We start from the raw sequence: 22082 nt of genomic DNA, 5'->3' as shown, positions 1-22082 counted from the left end.
ATTTGAACCCAGTTCTGCAAAAATGAAATGTTAAGGATATTAACACAATATTTTTTCTGCTATTTGTGCCACCCTAGAAAAGATTTCCTCCTTTAGTTATAACTCTGTAGGAAATCCATACTTACAGTTTTCTATCATGCTCTTTGGGAATACAGCCACTGGCTCAGAATAATAACTGAATTCCATGGTGAACTCAGTTTCCAGAATTTTTCAGCTAAATGTAGGAGATATTTTTTATTTTCACTAAAGAAAAAGAGTTGGCCTAAAACACTATTGTGGTAATGAGTTTTACAGTCAATCATTCTCAAACTCCAGTGGCTTGAGGAGTACCTTCAGGCGGTCCCATGGAGAGCTGGCTGGTCACATGGTGACATTATTTGATGGCATATAGGATGGGAGGTGGAAAGTGTTCAAGAATGGGAGAGGAGATTGTCCACTATGTAAAAAAGGTGGGTCCCTCTGCCTACAGGCAGATTGGAAGCCCAGACCTAATAATTTAAATGTAGAAAGTTAATATTTGGGAAGTTATGAGCACGTAAAAACTTGGGTTATAATCAAACTGTTTTGTAATCTAAATTATAGAGATTGCTACCAGGTATCTACTGTAATAAGAGTAATAATATAGGGCCAGATCATGGCCCAAGGAGCAACCCCCCATTAAAGGGCTTTGATCTTCACTCCTACCAGTCCAGCATCTCTAAGGCATCCTTAGCCCCTACCTGCAGTAGCTGGCATACAACAGGTTGTGAGGAGTATCAGCAGCACATACAGTCCACTGCTTTGACACCCCTCCCCCAACAGATCAACATACGTATTTTTGGGCTAGAGGATCATGGACCTCTGCTGTTCATACCCCTAAAATTCTGATTAATATCCTTGTATAGTCTACTGCAGAGAGCTGCTGAAGAATTTGGTTTCATTGCACACAAAAGTGTGTAGCATCCTGCAAAGGTTCAGTGGAAATGCTTGGTTTCTACTGCCATTAACCCTAGTCATGATTTTAGGAGAACCTGGGCCATCCTCACTTATTGAACATAGCTGCTAAAGGAGGGTGAGCTGAGCAGTGGTTTCAAACAATTACCCAGTTAAAATTTAACAGCAATAATAGATTTCCCATTTCATTCAAGACAAGGTGCCTTTGATAAGGGGATATGCCAGGATAGCTCTTTATGCACTAAAGACGATTGAAAGGAGATTATTTGAAATTTTAGTCTTTCATTGGTTCTGCCACCCATCTTTTAAAGTGGTACATACCAAAATGATGGCTTGGGGAAAGCATATTACAGAAGCTCTATAGAAATGCAAAATATTATTGTTACTATTGCAATATAGGAAGCCTTAGAAAAGTAATAAGCACACTCTTACAAGGAGAATCTCTCTAAAGTTGACTGTCTTCGGATGTAAAATTATGATGCTACTATAAGTAATAGTAATGTGTAATTATAGCCGTATAGATTTATTTTGAATAGCAATACCCGGAGCCTGCTCAGAGAGAGAGAGAGGATTTAAAGATGGGATTATTGCTCGTGGAATTATTGTTTAATCTTTGCACAGAAGTGTTTTTAAGGTCAGACAACTGAATATTTCAAATCATTGTAAGGGATGGCTATCATCTGACTTCAGCAGGTGGTCTTTTCTGCTGCTGCCATGAAGGGCAGTACCTCTCTTATGGAGAACAAAATCTTTAGATAATAAGTCTGTCTGCTAATCATTGGAATAAGTCTCCAAAAACATACTTTTAAATAAAATTGTAAATAAAATAACACATGAAGGGTCATTAACAGTAGTGAAGACTGACTATCATAATAATAAAATAACAGCCTTAAACACTGAAAGACACTAATTATAAAACAGTCAGCAGGTACATCGCAGGTGTAATTCTTGATGCCATGGCAACAGAAAGCAGGAACAAATATTAGAAAAAAAATTAAAGGTGATTAACAAAGCAGAAAATACATGGACAAACTCATCACACTTTATTATATGATCCCATTAAAAATAAGTGCAATGAGTGCATTTGGCACATCGATCTGCACAGTAAGACCCTGATCCTGCTGACTTCAATGGGACTATTTGTGTGCATAAAGTTAAGTGTATGTGTGTAAGTCTTAGTTGCAGCTGGCCCTAATAGAGTACAGGTTTAAGGAATTAGTGGAACATCTATGTGATTATTTATTTCCAAGAAATAATGCAAGTTATCCATACTGAAGAACTAGCAAAAATCTAAACTATATTAGAATTCCTCCTACAGAACGATCTTTCAAAATGTATTCTGTAATAATTTTTATGGAAACAAATGAATTCTCAAGGGCCTGGGTCCAGACTTCTCTTAGATTAATGCTATCTAGAAAGCACATGGGTTTCTATTGAGATCCAATGCAGCTCACAAAGCAATGTAATGATGAAAAGTCAATTTGTTTAGAAAGCATGCTGGGGGTGGAAGGGGAAGTGTCCATAATGCTAAGCACAATGGTTCATGGGGCCGTTTTAGCACTCTGAGCAGCCCACAATCAGGGCAATGCAAAGGTGGTTTAAAGTCACCTTTGCTCCCATAATCCTACCTCCCCTTGATTATACCTTTGGTGCTGTCCTTCTCAGGAATTGCTGCACAGAATTTGTCCTGTAGCATAGTGTAGTTTTGGTTCAGGTGAAATGACCATTTGAAAAGATGTTTGTCTTGTTAGTCTGATGTATGAATTTTTATATGCAATAAATCTAGCAAATAAAATTCTGAAATCATGTGAAGCATTTGCTGCTTCTCTAAATTGACAATCACGATGTGGATTTAAATATTTACACAGAACAGCCCAGAGTCTTGCAAAATGTGCACAAAGTTACTTGAAGAGGCTCAGTTACAAGGAGATAGCATGCCAAGACGAGCATACTGTTTTGCTGTAGCATGTGCTCTGAAACAGGTACTGGGGTTTTATTTTTATTTAATCTTTGATTCTGTTGACTTTCTGTGCAATGTGGTAGCAAGCAGATGGAAAAGAAAAAGGTATGTCTGTCTTCCACTGTGATTAGGCCTCTGAAAAAAGAGAATAATATAATTGCCATTTAAAATGTGTGGGAATTTTGAAATCCTAGAATACATATTCAGTCCGGTGCACAGTTATTTGGCCCTTTTAATGCAAAATCCCAACACAGTATGAATTGAGATGGCTGCTAACAACAGTAGTGCCCAGAGGCCAAAGACGTTAACATGGACCCTGTCCTGAACACGTTGGTGAGGGTGTTAATGATGGCTTAACTCATGACTTCCTTGGTATGGGGTTGGAGGGGTGTAAGAGAAAGAACTGTAAGTTAAATGTTGCTCTAGGAAATATTTTGGAGAAGTTCTATAGCCCTTGTTACATGGCAGGTCAGACTAGATGAATCAATGAAAAAGTTAACAAAGGTCTTTGGTAATAACTAAATACGCAGGAAAATAGTAACATAAATACAAAGACTGCTGTAAATTAGTTGCCTACTATCAGCTTTCGAAACTGAAAAAGAATACCACAAAATAGGAACATCACATACAGAGGCAATGCAAATATCTCTACGCTGCCCTGACAGCATGCTCCAAATCTGACATAGAAGGGACCACCTTCAGTTTCTGAGGCAGCATAGTCTGGAGGATTGAGCAGAGGAATGGGGATTAGAAAATTCTGAGTTCTAATCCAAGTTCTGACACTAAATGGTTACGCAATCTTGAGCAATTCATTAACCCTCTGTGTCATTTTGTGTAAAATGGGGATGATACTTTCTGCCTCACCAGAGTATACTAAGGACTAATTAGTTGGTGTGTATATAGTGATTTGAATGTGTAAAGTGGTATTTAAATATTCAGTCTCCATGCTCATTCAATCCTTGGCCCCTCTGGTGCATCTCTGTGAGCATAGAGACCGAATAATAACAAGTGTACTTTATTAGTATCTGTTGTGGTGGTAGTTCTTGTGATGTGGACTTCTTTCCACAGCCTTTAGGTTAAAACCAAAATCTCATTCCATATACAAATATGGAGTCTCATTCTTTTGTATTTGTAATGCCTTTATTTTGCCTACTAAAATATTCTAAATTCCTGTTTTACAAATGGAACAGCACCCTTGGATGTACCTGTGTATTACTGAAGATATGGGGACTTTGACATCATGTCTCATTATGTGCTTAAGAAGCGTATGTAGTGACTTGATCACACATCTAGTGCTGCCGTATAATAGAACTGTAACATTGTATTGTATGATAAATTAGCTGATTTATATAGCATAGTAAATGTGCCTGGCTATGTCCACAATGTAAAAGCACTGAACCAGTTTCCCCCTCGTTCAGCAAGGTATTTAAGGAGGTGAGAGTTCTATTGTCTCCAAGCTACACACCCTTCAGAACATTTCTGGACTGGGGCCTTAAAGTCTAAAGGCTCAAGATGCTACCATAGGGCTTGTCTACACTACGAAATTAGGTCGAATTTATTAAGGTTGACCTGTAGCCTCCGATTTTACAAAATCGACGGTGTATGTCTCCACTATGCACATTCTGTCAGCGGAGCGCATCCCCACTATCATGGGTAGCATCGACTCAATGGAGAGATGCACTGTGGGCAGCTATCCCACAGTTGCTGCTGCTGATTGGAATTCTGGGTTAGGCTCCCAATACCTGATGGGACAAAAAAAATTTCGTGAGGTGTTTTGGGTACATATCGTCAGCCTTCCATGATGCACTTGGCTCCTATCTCCCTCCCTGAAAGCAATGGCAAACAATCACTTTTGTGCCTAAGCTGGGTTACTTGTGCAGATGCTATAGCATATCAAGCATGGACCCCGCTCAGCTGTACGCTGTTATTGTGAGCGTCACAAACATCTTGTGCATCGTCCTGCGGTATTTGCAGCGCTTAGCCAGGACCAGCTGCATGGAAGAATGTGATGCCATGCAAATAGCTGTGCTGGAAGCCATGGAACGGAGCGATTTGCACATTCTGGCAGCAGCAGCCGGACTTGTTAACACAGTGGAACAAGCTTCTGGGCCAGGGAAACAAGCACAGACGGGTGGGACCACATCGTAATCCAGGTATGGGATGAGGAGCAGTGGCTGCATAACTTTCGAATGCGTAAGGCCACTTTCATGGAACTTTGCTTTCCCGAGCCCTGAAGCGGAGAAATATCAAAATGAGACCTAACCTGACAGTTGAGAAGTGAGTGGTGATAGTCCTGTGGAAGCTTGCAATGCCAGATTGCTACCCGTCTGTCAGGAATCAATTTGGAGTGGGTAAATTTACCGTGGAGACTGCTGTGATCTAAGTAGCCAGGGAAATCAATTCACTTCTGCTAAGAAGAGTAGTGACTCTGGGAAACGTGCAGGACATAGTGGATGGCTTTGTCATGATGGGGTTCCCTAACTGTGGTGGGGTGATAGATGGAATGCATATCCCTATCTTGGCACCAAAACACCTTGCCAAAGAGTACATAAACCGCAAGAGGTACTTCTCAATGGTGTTGCAAGTGCTAATGGATCACAGGGGCTGTTTCACCGATATCAACGTGGGATGGTTGGAAAAGATACATGACGTGCGTATCTTTAGGAACTCCGGTCTCTTCAGAAAGTTGCAAGAAGAAACTTTCTTCCCAGACTGGAAAATTACCGTTGGTGATGTTGAAATGCCAGTAGTTATCCTTGGAGACCAGCCTACCCCTTGCTCCCGTGGCTCATGAAGCCATACCCAGGCAGCCTGAACAGCAGTAAGGAGCAGTTCAACCATAGGCTGAGCAAGTGCAGAATGGTGGTAGAATGCCCCTTTGGATGGCTAAAGGGGCACTGGTGCAGCTTGCTCGCTAGGTTAGATCTCAGCGAAAGCAATATTCCTATTGTTGCTGCTTGCTGTGTTCTACATAATATCTGTGAAAGTAAGGGGGAAAAGTTTCTGGCGGGTTGGGGGGTTGAGGCAGATAGCCTGGCTGCTAATTATGAGCAGCCAGACACCAGGGCAATAGGAAGAGCACATCAAGGCACACTGAGCCTCCAAGAGGCTTTGAAAAACAGTTTCATGAATGATCCAACACTGATGTGTGACCGTTGTGTGTATTGGTCCTTATCAGGCTGCCCCCTTTTATGCATATACTGCCCTGTAAACTAAACCCCCACCAACCACAGTGTGCACAGTGAATAAAGAGCCTCTTGTCCTCAATTCATGCATTTTTATTATGCTAACAAACACTGAGCAGAGACAGCAATGAATAGCAATGATAACCAGGTAAGGGCCTGATAATACAGGGAGGGAGGGGCAAGAACGCATAGCTTATTACACTGCTCTACAGCCAAAATGCTTCTGAAATAAATGTAGTCAAACTTTCCTAATTCTGGGTCACTGAGAATGAAAATGATGCTTAAAATTATTGATTGGCTCTAGTTTTCAAGATATGCTATTGGGTCAGTATATACGACCCTTGACTTGGGAATGGCGGAGGATAAGTGAGTTATAAATGGAAGGGATCTCAATTTAAACCAGAAATGACTAAAATACATCTTTTACTGGATCTATTAATAAATCTATGACTGGGTTTGGACAGTACTTGCTTTTTAGGCAAAACAATGAATGATGCAATCTGAAGCTGGTATTGTCGTACATGGTATGAATTGCATCATGTTATTCCTAGAAGTCATGGATGATGCAGTCATAATGAAGCTTACATCACTCTGCTGAACAAATTGCCCTATATCAGCTCTAGAAATCATACAGTGTCGTGCTCTTATTTGTCAGGGTTTGATTTTGCAAAGGGACACAGTTCTGTTTAGCCAAAGTGGGTAGAGATGCCTCGTACTTGTGTGAACAGTGCAGATAACTTCTGCTATGTTTGTGGTGAAGTGACTTTTGTATCACAAAAGCGCAGTATAACCACTATGGTTAAGAAAGCCTATCACCTTTATTTTGGCTGCAAAATTGGAGATCAGGACAAGAGGTGGGCCCCACACATATGCTGCAACACTTGTGCAACAAATCTTTGCCAGTGGTTGAACAGGAAAAGGAAATCTATGCCTTTTGCAGTGCCAATGATTTGGAGAGAGCCAACAGATCATACCAGCAATTGTTACTTCTGCATGGTGCCTCCAGTTGAGAAAGGTGTGTCAAAGAAGAAAAAGTGGACTGTGCATTTTCCAAACATTCCATCAGCTATACGCCCAGTACCCCACAGAGAAGGACTGACGGTTCCTGATGCACCAGAATCATTCTCACTTGAGTCAGACGAGGAAGAGGAAGAGGATGAAACTTCTGGTCCTGAACCATCAATGTCACAGGACCCACATTTTCTCCCATCCTCCTCCTCTGAACCACCCCTCATAACACAAGGTGAACTGAATGACCTTGTCAGGGATTTGGAACTACCCAAGTATAAGGCAGAGCTGTTGGGCTCCAGACTACAGCAGTGGAATCTCCTGGCAGGTGATGTTAGGGTTTCCATGTTCCGTGACCGTCAAAAGGATCTTGTCCCATTCTTCTTCATGGAAGGTGATCTTGTAGCCTTCAACAACATCAATGGTGTGATGGCAGCCCTCAACATCGTTCATGATCCAGATGAGTGGAGACTGTTCATTGATTCATCGAAGAAGAGTCTTAAAGCTGTTTTACTGCATAATGGCAATGTTTTGCCATCAATTCCAGTTGGTCATGCAGTCCATATGAAGGAAACTTATGACAACATGAAACAACTTTTGAGGCGCATAAACTATGACCAACATCAGTGGCAGCTTTGTGGCGATTTGAAGGTTGTTGCTCTCTTGCTTGGTCTGCAGACTGGATACACAAAGTACTGCTGTTTTCTCTGCGAATGGGATAGCCGTGCAAGAGATTCCCACTACATCAAGAAAGATTGGCCACTCCGACAGTCATTGGAGCCTGGGAGGAAAAGTGTTCAGCATCCACCACTTGTTGAATCAAGGAAGATTTTGTTACCACCCTTACACATCAAGCTGGGTCTGATGAAGAACTTTGTCAAGGCCATTGACAAAACACAAGCAGCTTTCAAGTACCTCTGTGGAAAATTTCCAAGGTTAAGTGAAGCTAAGATAAAGGAAGGTGTCTTTGTTGGTCCTCAGATTCGTGAACTTCTTCGAGATGATGCATTTGACCATGCACTGCGTGGCAAGGAAAAGACGGCATGGAAAGCCTTCCAGTTAGTGGCAATAAATTTTCTCGGAAACAACAAGGCAGACAACTACAGGTTGTTGGTGGAAAACCTCCTCAAGGCATAAAAAAGCCTTGGTTGCAACATGTCACTAAAGATACATTTTTTGCACTCTCATCCAGATTTTTTTCCACCAAACTGCGGAGCAGTGAGCGACGAGCACGGCGAGCGATTTCACCAGGACATTGCAACAATTGAGAAATGCTATCAGGGCAAATGGAGCCCATCAATGCTTGCAGACTATTGCTGGACAGTGACAAGAGATGCTCCATTTAATGAATACAAGAGACAAGCCAAGAAGCGCCCAGTAGACACTGAATAGGACTAAACTATGTACATAATAGTTTTTTGCCTTTTGTTTCATAATAAATTTTATTTATATAAGCCTTTTGCTGATTTTTAAAGTGTTACATAAACAGGACAGGTGAAATCTTATCATGTAAAGCAACCATAAACACATGAAAAGAAAGACCTAGGTTTACAATTTATGATTAAAACTCTACTATCTACACAATATACATAGACATAAAATGTAAAAACTTAAATATCTTAGAAACAGTAGCCAATCAGTTGTTTTAATTGTCATATTTGAATTCAGCACATCAAAATACATAATAAATAACACATTTTATCTCTGAAGCAGACAACTTCTCAAAAATTGTAGACCAGTGTTACAATTGCACTGTCTAGCAATCACAATTGTGGGAATGAGAGCTTTCTGCTCCATGAACCAACCCCTGGAGTTGAGTTCAAGGGATAACTGAGCTCTCTTCTCCTCCTCCTCTCCCCCCGTCCCCCCATTCTAGAATGTCTGGGAGAGGCGGATATGGAACTTGGTGAGGAGGGCGGCTGGTTCATCATTGGGTGCAGTGGGACTCTAAGGTCTAGCTGCCTTTCCTGCACCTCAACCAGAGGCCTCAACATGTCTGTTTGCTCCCCCATAAGCCGCAATATCTCTTGCATGTTACGCTCTTGTTCTCTGCTTGCTTTCCTGTCCTCTTGGTTGGTGCGCATGCTCTCAGACAGTCTGAGCCTCCACGCATTCAGCTGCGCCCTGTCAGCCTTGGAGGAACACATCAAATCACAAAACATATCTTCCCTTGTCCACTTCTTTCGCCTTCTAATCTGGGACAGCCTTTGTGCTGGAGTGGAGGAAGCACTCGGAGAAAATGTTGCAGCTGCAAGGAAAAGCATACATTGTTGAAAACAAAAGGTTAACTGTTGCAATGAATGAAACAATTCACAGCAGTAAATACATTCCCTGAGGTACTTGGCCAAATTTTGTGTTTTAAAAGAAGAGCCTGCCAGTAAGGTACAACAAATGGCAGAGCACTGGGCAGCAGATTTCGGTTGCAGGCAGGCATGGTAAGCACACACGAAAGGGTAGGCGGTGTGAGGGCACACCTGGAGATATTTTTTGGTGTGGAAACTATTGGCACATAAAGAGGCTTTTCCGGGGAGCATCTTTTGCATGGCTGCACTGGCCGCCACTGTATCCCAATTGTTTACCTCAAATTAAACGTTAACCACAATTGCATTTAACCCCTGTAATGTTATTACAAGTGTGCACTCACCAGAGGTGCCTTCCCCACCATCACAGTCCTGCACCAGTGGATCCTGTGAGGGGATTGGCTCCAGAGTTATGAAAAGGTCCTGGCTGTCGGGGAGAATGGATCCTTCACTTGTCTGCTGCGCATTCTCCTCCTCTTCCTCCTTCCTCATTAACAATGTCCTCCTCGTTGTTGCCCGGGTCCCCCGGGAGGTTTCCAGGGAGAGTGTTGGGGTACTGGTGGGGTCCCTGCCTAGAATCGCATGCAGCTGCTCATAGAAGCGGCATGTCTGTGGCTCAACACCAGAGCGACTGTTCGCCTCCCTGGTCTTCTGGTACGCTTGCCTGAGCTTCTTTATTTTCACACGGCACTGCTATGTGTCCCTGGTGTAGCCTTTTTCTCCCATGCCCATTGCGATTTTGGCATAGATGTCGGCATTTCTTCTGCTGGTTCGGAGCTCTGCCTGCACAGACTCTTCTCCCCACACAGCAATCAGATCCAGTGTCTCTTGTATGCTCCACACTGGAGCACATTTGCATACCTGGGCAGCTGTGATGGTGAGCTCTCCACGGTGATCAAACAGGAAATGAAATTCAAAAGTTCCTGGGGCTTTTCCTGTTTACTTGGCTGAAGTGCAGTGGAGTTGAAAGCGCTGTCCAGAGCGGACACATTGGAGCACTCTGGGATGCCTCCCGGAGGCCAAACAAGTCAAAATACACTGTGCTGTGTCTACACTATCCCTAATTTGACCTGGGAAGGTTGAATCTAGCACTACTCCTCTCGTTGAGATGGAGTACAGGCGTTGATTTTAAAAGCCCTTTAGGTTGGCGGGAAGGGCTCAGTAGTGTAGACACGCACATTATAAATTCGACCTAATGTGGGGTATGTCGATCTAACAACATGGTGTAGACCAGCCCATAGAGAGCTTCATGACACGAGAAACACTGTGCATGGTGTGTTTCTTACAGAGTGAATACTACATAGAATGAGTGGGTCTTTTGGAATATTTTGAAAGAGCATGGGTCGGGGAGTGTGGATGTTTAATTGGGAGGTTGTACAAGCTAGCTGTTTTTAGTTTTTTTTTAATAAAATTTGGTTTAGTACAAGCATAACTTGATGTTTGTTTTGTTTTGTTTTTTCTTCCTTCCTTCTAGAATGATGTGGTAAAAGCCCAGTCCTTTTATTCTCTGATCGGGCACTCACAGAGCAGACTATGCAGTAATCTTAATGTAAGTGTGGTTATTTTGCACGTTCACATAGGCTTGTGCAGAGAAATACACTAAAGGAGTTATGTATGCATTTAGACCCTGACTTTCTCTTGCATCTTGTGTAATCATAGAAGTGTAGGACTGGAAGGGACCTTGAGAGGTCATCTAGTCCAGTCCCCTGCACTCAAGGCAGGAGTATGTAATAATTATCGATGTCTATGTATGATAGCACTTTTAGTACCTTTAGCTGAAAGAGCTCAGAGGAATGTGGCACGTGGATTTAGGAATGTGGAAAACATGAGTGATTTTGACATTGCAGATAGATCACATATATTTGTGCAAAATGAGCACAGTCTGGATGTAAAATGCCACCCCTCTGATTTGGTACTTATTATTTTTCTTTACTATTTGTAATACTGTAGCCTATAGGAGCCCAAGTTATGGATCAGGACCCCATTGTGCTAGGCACTGTAGTGCTTGTGGTGGAGAGGCTCTAAGCTAATGGGAGAGAGCTTAATAACTTCTGCCTCTGAGAGAGGTGGTAGCTATGTCGGTGGGAGAAGCTGTCTACATAGTGCTGTCTACACTGGCGCTTAGGTCGGGAGAACTTATGTTGCTCAGGGGTGTTGATTTTTCACACTCCTGAGTGAGATAAACTATACCAAAGTAACCTGTAGTATAGACAAGGTCCAAGAGAAGTAAAACAGTGTTGTCTTTACTTTGCCCTTGCATTGTTCAAGTGTGAATGACTACACAAGGTGCAAGGCAGTGGAGAAGAATCTGGTTTTTAGGACCTGATAAGTATTTTAATGATGCAATGGGCTGCTCCAAAAACGGGCTCAGCTATTTGTCAGGGTCACTTTTAAAAATAAGTCACATTCTGAATTGTTACAAAAATAGTTTGTTTTTATTGAATATTTGTAGTAACAGAGAGAGGGGCTGCATGACCTAGTTTGGTGAGGGTAGAGCTGGGACCCTATTCTCATACGGCCATTGCTTTTACTCTGGGCCGTTGGGCAAGGTACTTTAATAAAGCTGTTTTCTCCCATTTAAAACTGCAATTTTAAAACACCACCATTTAGACAAACAAAAACTCTTAAGTAAACTTTACAGCTAGCTCTGCCTAGTTCCACCCAAGCTCTGCCTCAGCTCAGTGCACATGTACATGCAGTGTATCTTTCTTTAGCTGCACATTTTACCAGCTTAGTGAGGAAAATCCTTTGTATGTGATTTTTCAGAAGCTAATAATTCAGTAAAATCAAAACCAGTTTCCCCCAGAGCAACAAACACAGCTGTCTGTGAAGACCACTGTCTCCATGACACGGTTCATCTTCCAAGGTCCAATTGTTACACTGTAAAGGCGCTTCTGGTTAGTCCTCCCCCCATGATTGGTAGAGGATCAATAGAGCATTTAAAAATGTAAACCTTTACAGTTAGCTTGTATTTAGTCCTGTCATCCTTGCCAGTGTCCTCCTTTTAACACCTTTAAAGCATGCTTTTTGGTGGTGTGTATGATTTTCTATTTTTTCCTTTTAAAAAGATTCTTGTCCTGGCCAAGTCTGGGGCACTAGAAGACCTTATGCGGACACTGGCGGACGCATTGGATATGGGTGCTTCAAAATTGGTGAAAAGAGCTGAGTTTTCTGAGCAGGTGGTGAGTACTCCATAATTTGGTTAATTAAAAATCATGGAATCATTAACACTGAGGGTGAGACTTATTAGGTCAGGGGTAGGCAACCTTTCAGAAGTGGTGTGCCGCGTCTTCATTTATTCACTTTAATTTAAGGTTTCGTGTGCTGGTAATACATTTTAACATTTTTTTAGAAGGAGTCTCTCTCTAAGTGTATATTATATAACTAAACTATTGTTGTATGTAAAGTAAACAAGGTTTTCAAAATGTTTAAAAAGCTTAATTTAAAATTAAATTAAAATGCTGATCTTACGCTGCCAGCCTGCTCAGTCCGCTGGGTGGAGGTTCAGGGCAGAGGGCTGGGTGTTTGGGGGAGGGAGGACTCGAGGTCAGGGCAGAAGGCTGGGTGTGGGGGGGTTCAGGGCAGAGGGCTGGGGGGGGGGGGGGGGGGGACGACTCCAGGTCAGGGCAAAGGGCTGGGGTGTGTGTGGAGGTGCAGGGCACAAGGTTGGGGGGGGTTCAGGGCAGAGGCCTGGGGTGTGGGGGGGGGTTCAGGGCAGAGGGCTGGGTGTTGGGGGAGACTCGAGGTCAGGGCAGAGGGCTGGGGTGTGTGGAGGTGCAGGGCACAAAGCTGGGTGTGAGGGGCGTTCAGGGCAGGGCGTCCCGGTCCCCCGCCCCACTCAGCCCCCCCGCCCACCATTGTCCCCTGCGGGGGCAGGAGGCAGAAGCTTGATCCTGCGGCAGCCAAGCTTCCCCTTCCCCCCCCTTTCTTCGCACAACATGGTGCATTCCGGCCCCTCCGCCCCTGCCCCTCCTCCTCCTCCTCCTCTCAGCGGGCAGCAGCGTGCCACTCAGAATTGGCTCATGTACCACATTTGGCACGCGTGCCCTAGGTTGCCGACCCCTGTATTAGGTGATCATCTAGTCGATCCCTTTCCCCTGCTGGAGCAGGTTTTCTTTTCCTCCATCATGTTTTCTAGTGCTTCGGCTTATTTAAGTTATTCTTTTGGCATAGTTGCAGATATTGAACAAAATAAGTGAAAGAACAAAGATTACTTTAAAAACCTCATTATTATCATCAGTGCTGTTCATTTATCTAGTTTATCATCCTTTCTCTATTATATTATAATTATTGTATTTAATGTTCTAGGATAGCTTAAGGTACCATAACCAAGTAAGTGAACAAACTTGATGATCACTTTTCTGCTTCTGTTCAAACATAAAAGCTCTGTGGAATAGGAATGGGGATGAAGAATGATCTTGTTTAAAAACAGGACTGGTCATCATGAGACCTGTCTTATATTCATAGCTCTGGTAAAACCTTCCTTTATGACCTTAAGCTACTAACTTGCTCTCCCTGGGTAAAATTTTCAAAGTGCCTAAATAACTTAGGAGCCTAAATTCCATTTTCAGAAGTGACTTAGGCCCAGATCCACAAAGCAACTTAGGCATTGCGATGCACAGTGTCACAATGCTGAAGTTTTAGGCTCCTACAAAATCATAACAACAACACTGTGGTCCACAAAGCCTGAGTTAGGCACCTGTGCTCCCCATACAATGAATGGGCAGAGATAGGCACCTTAGAATGCAATCCACATGCTAGGCAGGGAGTTACCTAAGGGTATGTCTATACTACCCGCCAGATCTTCAGGCAGCCATCGATCCAGCGGGTGTCGATTTATTGCGTCTAGTCTAGACACAATCAGTGGACCCCCGAGCGCTCTCCTGTCAACTCCTGTACTCTACTGGGCCGAGAGGCGCAGGAGTCGTCGACCATAGAGCGTCAGCAGTCGACTCACCACAGTGAAGACACTGCAGTGAGTTATTCATGTAGCTGAAGTTGCGTAACTTAGATTGATTACCCCCCCACACCCCACTGTAGACCAGGGCTAAGTTAGCCAGTGGGAGATGGCAATGGGAAAGGTGTGTGCTATGTCCTGCCCCTCTCAGGGAGATAAGCACCTAAGTCTGAGCTGCAGGGAAGCACCTGTCTCTGTAGGCGATCCACAACTCGGGGAGATAAGTGCTCCTCCGCCTAACTCGAATGCAGGGCCTGATCTGGTAGGAATGCTTAGAGGCCACCTGTCTCCACACAAAACAGCCGGAGGAAGAGGAACTTTTCAACCTTTATCCCAGTGGTTAGGGTACTCACCTGGGATGGGGGAGACCACAGGTTCAAGTCCCCACTTCATCTGAGCAGGGGTGGGGGCAGAGATTTGAACAGGGACTGGCCACCTCTCAAGTGGATTATCTAACCACGGGACTATAGGATATTCGTGTGGGTCTCCTTCAGTCTGTCCTATTGAAGTTGTTTTACTTTAATTGAATAATTAAATATTAATTGGGCCAAAGAAAAAGTGAGACTCACTCTATAGTCCAGTGGTTAGGACACTCACCTGAGAGGTGGCAGACAGCAGTTTGACACATCCCGGATGAGTACCCATAACCTTTTGCCCAGTGGTTAAAGGAAGCTGCTCCTCTCTCTCCTCCTCCCCTTGGCTATTTTGTGAGGAGTTAGGCAGCCTGTGAGCACACCTGCTGGTTCATGCGAGTTGGGAAGAGGAATGCCTATATTCCTCTTGCTTATGGATCCCTCTGGAGCTGAGGCAGAAGAGAGGCATCTGGATACCTAGAGCAAGGTAGCAGTGTGCATGCCTAGAGACAGAACCTAGGTGCCTAGGGAACTTCTTACTGCGAAAACATAGATATCTACAGGGTCAGGTGGCAGCCAACTAGGGGTTTTGTGGATCGCAGTAGCATCTAAAACCAGGACTTAGGCTAGTAAGGCCTGAATCCACAAAAGTACTTAGGCGTCTAAGTCTTGTTTAACATGAGTGGAACTTAGTGTCCTAAGTCATGTAAGTGCATTTGAAAACACCCTGTGTCTTACCTTCCCCATCAGGATGCTGTGAGGCTTATTAATGTTTGTAAAGTATTTTGAGATTTCCTACAGAAAAAGTATTATCATTCCATTAGTATATTAATCAGTAGGTAGAATATGTTCAAGGAGAACGCTGATCTAGTTGGGTTTGGCAGCACGGCTTTTTCTTTTTCTGCAAATGTTTAGCAGCATGTTGAACTTGTTCACTTTGAACACATTTACTGACTGAGCCATTGTAAGAATATAAAAATTCCTGCTTAACCACTTACCTGTAGAATTAATGGGGTGGTGGAGAAAGAGAGTGAGTATCAAACACAATTGTTGGTAGAAAGATGATTATGTAGTATATGTATCTTTTAAACTGCTACAAACAATAAGATACATAAAATAAGGTTTTTAAAAAGCAGCATCCTGGTTTTGTAATTTGAGGTTTGGTCACGAAAACAATTGATTCCATGGGTTTTTTCCCCCTCCATTTTCTTTACAAGGTTACAAATGTTGTTTTGTTTTTTAAATAAAGGTTTATAAACTTGTCAAAGACCAAACACAAATCTTACCCCTTTCCTGTGCAGAGTGCATTATTCATCAAGTCCATATAAAGCAGATTTTCTTCTGAGTTCATCTCTTTGTACAGATTTCATGGTGTTCAGAACTTTTGAGCATTATAGTAGCCTGATTTTTAGTGATTGCATTGTACGTGTAACATGCTAGATTACTTTCATTGAATTATAGTGTTGATCTGGGAAACAACACTATAATACAGGATACAATTATACCACTTGGGTTTAAAGAAGAAATAATTATTACAGTCTGTACTAGGACTGAAAAGAATACTTGGATACTTTACAGAAGCTTTTAATCTAATAAACTCTCTTTAATTGGTTTTCAACACATGTTCAGTGGTGTTGCCTTGTAACATGTACTGTTTAACAGTCTCTTGCAGATGATTATGCTAACCTTGCATCTCACTGTCACCACATAGGTTTTTTTTTTTTATTGAATGGTTGTTTGTGTTATCTGGAAGGCAATGATTAAATGGGATTTGTATTTGCTGGACTGTTAAAATGTGTCATTATCTCTTCTTCAAAGCTGGTTACAGTCAGGGAAGAGTTGGAGGAAAACTCTGTTTTTTGTGCCAGATTAGAAGATATTTGTGCCGAGCTGCAAGCATCAGGACAGGTAACCAAGCTGACTCTGGATGACATGCTGTGCCATGTTTCTTATGGAAAGAAGCACCATATGCAGATATTAAAGCAAGCGCAAGTGAGCCGTCGGACTTTCAGACCACTTAAATCTGTTCTGTTAGCTGAGTAGTTCTATATTTGACTGCAAATTGTACTAACAATAGCATCACTTTAAAAAATGTGTGAATAAAGCATCTCTTCTTCCCCTCCCCTGCGGACAGATGTTTTAAGCAATTTGTCTGAAACAGTGTTGTGTTTTCTGACTACTAGCTGTGCACGCCCAACCAGGGATCTGAGAGTCAAGCAGAGTTCTTTCCTTCTTGTGTGGTCTCCCCAGTAATAAAAGTTATGATTCCAAGTTATGACCTTGGTGATCTATGTATCTCTATTGCTTTTGCACGTGTCGAAACAATTGGCCCTATAAGTGGAAGTTAGTAAATAATCCAGTAGACATACAAGAAAGAATAGAATCCAACTCAGTCTCCTCTGTGTTGGCTTTGCAGAAGTATCAGGAGTAAAAGCTTAGGCTCTGATCCTGCAATAAAATCCACATTGGCAGCCCCCTGCCCCTATATGTAGCCTCCCTGAAGTCAGTGAGGCTTCATGCGGAAACAGGACTCTGCCCATGCAGGATCAACGGTGTAGTCATTCAAGTAAGCCAGCATGACTCTGAAAACACGTGGGGAGCAGGTTGTGTAAAACTGGCATTGTCTTATTCAACCAATCACTTCTTGGTGCAGAATTCCACTCGCGGTTCTGGCACTACAACACATTTTATAACTGACACACATGTTCACTCTATCAACTTGTCTTTTGTTCACTAAGTCTCCTTCTGCTTTGTCCCCTTAGTATTGTAATCATTAGTTACTACGGAAACAGTATTCTGGGTATGGGCTTGGTTTTGTGACCTCCAGAAGTACAGCATAAAGGATTTACCTAATCATTTGAAGTTCATACCATGATTTGAGAAATGTAGGAGTCTGTGTGCTGGTTTCATGACCACATGCATGTGGTCAAGATAAAATACCACACACACACATTTGTGTTGGTATTACAGTTGGTTTTGGAAGACTTGTTCTGATGCGCAACATGTTTAACTTTTTGTTAGATGTGTAATTCATTGGCTTACTGATTCAGGACAACTTTCTTCTTTTCCTCAATTGGGAATTTTCTTACTAATTCTAACTCAATACGGACACTAAATAAGCTTAGAATATTTTCTTTTGAAATGAAAATTCTTACAATATTTGTAAATGTATTTCATAAAGACTGTGTTACAATGCAGTAATGGCTAAACGTTAATTGAAGGTAGACTGAAAGGAGCAGAGTATTGTGTATGCAGTCAGAATGATGCATTTGACATTTAGGAGAAAAATAGCTTGATGTAAAATGCACTTTTATGTATAATAAAAATAGTATGACTTGTCTTTGTTACATTACTAATGTCTCTTCAGTTTTGCTAGATTACTTTTGCTATGTTTAGTACAAAAATATGTACTCCTTGTATGGCTGCTGTTCCCCTGGTATGTATGTCAGTATTCTGCAGATCAGCTTTCCTGATTGGCCAGGCCGCTTTCGTTTTTCAAACCAATCCAACCACTGTCCTGTCTGTGATTTGGAAGTTGTTTTTTTTTTAATATTATCTTATACCACTAAAGTCCACCATTAGCATAGGTCATGGCTGACTAATCCTCCACCTTTGCTCTTCTTTACTCTTGCCAGAGTGGAGGACAAAGCCACCAGGGCATGGTTAGTCACCAGCTTCCCTCTGCCCAGCCAAGTGTTTCTGTCAGTCTGTCTTCCCCCATCCCCGCTGCATTTATTAGGATGGAGGTGAATACGATGGCAATAGCATGAGGGGCATTTCTCCACTCTGGTTTTTCCCATCGCTCTGTTGAACATGGAGGTATGAACATAGAGGTAAGAGAAATGGGGACCAGAGAGAGGGTTGCTGAAACCAAGTTACACTCCCTTATCCTCAGGGGCGGGAGGGAAAAACCATGACTATGGTACCTCTTTTGATGGTTATTTGTAAGTGAGGCAAAGATATGATGATCTCACCGGGGTGGAATATGGTAACTGAGAATGTATAAAATGGGAAGCACGTGTTTACAGGAGGAGAGGCAGGAATCTTCTTTTGCAGATTACTAGGCCTAGAACAAAACAAGAATGAAAAAATGCCTAAACTAACTCTTGTTGGTACTTTAAAACACATGTACTTTAACTGTTAGATATCCCTTAGGTAATAAATAAAATCAAGCATACATCAGTATTAGATTAATAATCTCCTAGCAGTAGAAGCTGCCATCCCCCTCCCCCTTAAGTATACTATTAGTCTGTAATAAGTATTGATAGTGTTTTTGAAAGGTTTGAAAATCATGGAAAGAAACGTATGATGCAAAAAAGAGAGTCAATCTTGGAGAAAAGCTCTCCTAGAACTGCTACATACCACACCAGCAGCACCACCACCTTCCAAAAAACAAGGGAACTACCTGAGGGAAGTGTGGATTTAGTAAACATGAGCTGGTGTAATTCAGCACAGTAATAAAATTATAGGGCTTAATGATGGTGGCCCAAAATTGTGTGATATAAAGAATAAATAACGCCTTAGTGGAAAATAAAGGAGGTAGCCAAATAAGAATAAATAGAAAGTTCAGGGGGGGAAAAAAATAAAGGTAGCTAAAATTCAGAATAAGTTAATACTTGCCAAGACGTTTACTATAACATTTCTATAAAAGTCTTAAACTGGGAACATACTCATGTATCAAGGAAGATAAGAGTACAAGCAAACCCTGTGGTTATGTTCTTATGCTTTGTTACATTCATGCGCAGTTATGTTTAAATGAAATGTAGTCAAGTTCTAAGCAAGTGGCCAGTGGTCTCAGAAATTGTGCATATCCTGGAGTTATGTGATCAAAAAACCTCAGTGTATTATATTATTCTCTATTAATTTAGGGCTCAGCCAAGCAAAGTGCTGACCGCTCTGGCTCTGATTCAGCCGCACACTTAACCACGTGCTTATTATAAGTATGTGAGTAGTGTTACTGAATGTGGGCCATGTGAGCCATCGGTGAAACTACTCATGCTTAAAACTAAGCACACGTTTAAAGCGCTTTGCTGGATTGGAGTCAGAATGCTCGGAATCCTGGGGAATCAAGCCTTTTGCAGGTACCAATGTACCCATCTGTTATACAATATACTGTACAATATTGCATTCAGACACAACAGCAAAATACCATACAAACTAAAAATAATTAGAATAAAAAATGTGTGAAGACAAGCCATAAAAACAAAGAGAAACCAGTGTCAACAAACTCAACTGGTAGTGATCTTGCTTGATAGATGATTGCGAAAGAAAGGAAATATTCTATTTCAAAGTAATAAATCATCGGATGACATTTCCTTATGTTTATCTTTATTGTGGTGTCCACGCAATAGATAAATGATGGATTATGCAGCTTTAACAGTTGATAGTCTAATGGCTCTAGCACGCATTATGTATTTTTATTTTTAAAATAAACTAAAATCCTTTTTCTACACAGTATAGAATGAAAGAAGAAAAGCTGTATGCTTGTCTTTCACTAGCTGCTTAGAACTGTGCCAGCATACAACAGAGGGCGCTCCAGCTCATGCTTCATAGCAATGTAAAAGTCTGATTAAAAGTGGGTATTTTTAATTAAGCAGATTACATGTAAGGCAATGACAAAAGTGTTTGACCCTCTAGCAACCCAAGCCTGCTTAAACAATCTGAAATGGGAAATAGTGATTTTTTGTTTGGTTATTGGCATAGACTCTAAACTCGGATATCCATGGCATTTAATTGGAAAACTGCCTCATTAAATTTACTAAATCAAAATAATCTCTGACATTACTTCATAACAGTGGGTGTTTAAAGCATTCTGAATTACATGCATGAGAAGATAACTATCCATAATCAAAGAGGAGGGAATAATATATAATGTTTTCATTAGGAGTTACAGAAAACTTCCACATGTTTTATTGCAAATCATCAAATTTTGAAAATGTTTTTAGGCTCAGACACATCAGCACCATCTTGATGACTAAAGTTTGTACCTCTTGAAGTTCTACAGGGATTAATATTCACATGCTTTTCATAATAAAATAAGATGTGCACCTGTGCTGCCTTCTAAAGATTTTTCTTTTTACTGTCACTCTATACATTCTGTCATTTCCTCTTGGTTTAATATCGTTTTAGTGCTTTTTCCCTCTCCCAACAAGTAATTTGAGAGAGAGTATTTTAGGATTTCCCCCACTTTATTTTCCTTCCCAACAAAACCCTCATTTGTCATGTTATTGGTGGGAGAGAAGGACTGTTCCCAGGCCTCAAAAAATAAGACTTGATTCTGTTTTACACAAGGTCATAATTAGTTTAAATAACTTTTAAAAAACCTTCATTCAATCTTTGTAGTGTTGCTTAAGGAACATAATACATATGACTAGTGCCATCCTATTTAATAATTTTTTTTTTTTTTTAATGAAAGCTGAGAGCTCCAGGATCTGGTAATCACGTGACTCCAAGAACTGAAACATTAAGAAAACACCAGTTCTTTGAGATGGTGTCAGCGTGGCTCCACTGTAGATGTTCATGCTATTTTTGAATACTAGTATTTGTTGGGGCCATGCTCCTCCTGTGCTAGAGTATAAAACAGGTTCTCAAACTGTGGTCCGCGGACCACCAGAGGTCCGCGACTCCATTCAGGTGGTCCACGGATAGTTCCCTCTAAGGTGCGCGCCTGGATGGCTGCACACGAGACAATGAAAGGCCACCCACCTAATTAGTGGAGCTGCGCAGGCATGGCTCCACTAATTTGGTACCTGGACCCTGGAGAAGATGCACATGTAAGGTGAGGTGGTGGCCTTGTGGGGGAATAGGTGGCAGGTGGGAGGGAGCAGTGGGGCGAGAAGAGGGGGTGGTAGGAATTTGGGGGACACAGGGCTGCGGCACCCAGAGAAAGAGGTGACTTTCCCCAGCTCCAGGGCTGCGGCTACCGGGGAGAGACGGCCCTTCTTCCCAGCCTCAGCTCGGAACAAACTAACAGTTTAGGTAATGGTACAAACATTTGGAAAGATCATTAAGTGGTCTGCCGAGACACTCACCAGTTTTCAAGTGGTCTGTGGAAAAAAAGAACCATTGGTATAAAGGATGGAGCAGCTGTGACCCTCAGTTTCCTCTTACTGCCCAGAGTAACGAGATGTAACCTGGCCAAAGTCCAACCTATTTTGAGCTTCAAACTCACCTTGTAGACTAATTGACTAAATCTTTCTTTACCCTCCTTATTTTTGTTAATTTTCTTTATTTGGACATCCCAAAACATAAAAAGATATCCCCCTATATACTGCATAATACAATGGGGCAAGGCACTCTGTGTGGATTCTAATCCTTCAGGGTCTAAACTGTTTCAGAGGTGCAGAGGATTCATTCCCCTGGTCAAAATTTTTCTCATTGAGGACT

The 22082-nt window shown here is 42.0% G+C and overlaps 1 protein-coding gene across 4 annotated transcripts in view; it reads left to right on the top strand.

Moving 5' to 3' along the window:
* PTCD2 (pentatricopeptide repeat domain 2) overlaps positions 1-18048 on the top strand; it is a 36198-nt gene extending 18150 nt beyond the window's left edge. For 2 of the 4 annotated variants that reach the window (XM_034773090.1, XM_034773087.1), the window contains exons 7-11: positions 2802-2915; positions 10861-10935; positions 12455-12568; positions 13695-13718; positions 16515-18048. In XM_034773090.1, the coding sequence (XP_034628981.1) occupies positions 2802-2915; positions 10861-10935; positions 12455-12568; positions 13695-13718; positions 16515-16739 (552 nt within the window). In that variant the 3' untranslated portion in view covers positions 16740-18048. The remainder of the gene's footprint in view (positions 1-2801; positions 2916-10860; positions 10936-12454; positions 12569-13694; positions 13719-16514) is intronic. The other 2 variants (XM_034773088.1, XM_034773089.1) reach the window with 2 other exon arrangements.
* Positions 18049-22082: the final 4034 nt, after the last annotated feature.

Source organism: Trachemys scripta, chromosome 6 (assembly GCF_013100865.1).
Source record: "Trachemys scripta elegans isolate TJP31775 chromosome 6, CAS_Tse_1.0, whole genome shotgun sequence".
NCBI lineage: Eukaryota > Metazoa > Chordata > Testudines > Emydidae > Trachemys > Trachemys scripta.
Note: the sequence above shows the minus strand (reverse complement) of the source record. Positions and strands in the feature narration are given on the sequence as shown.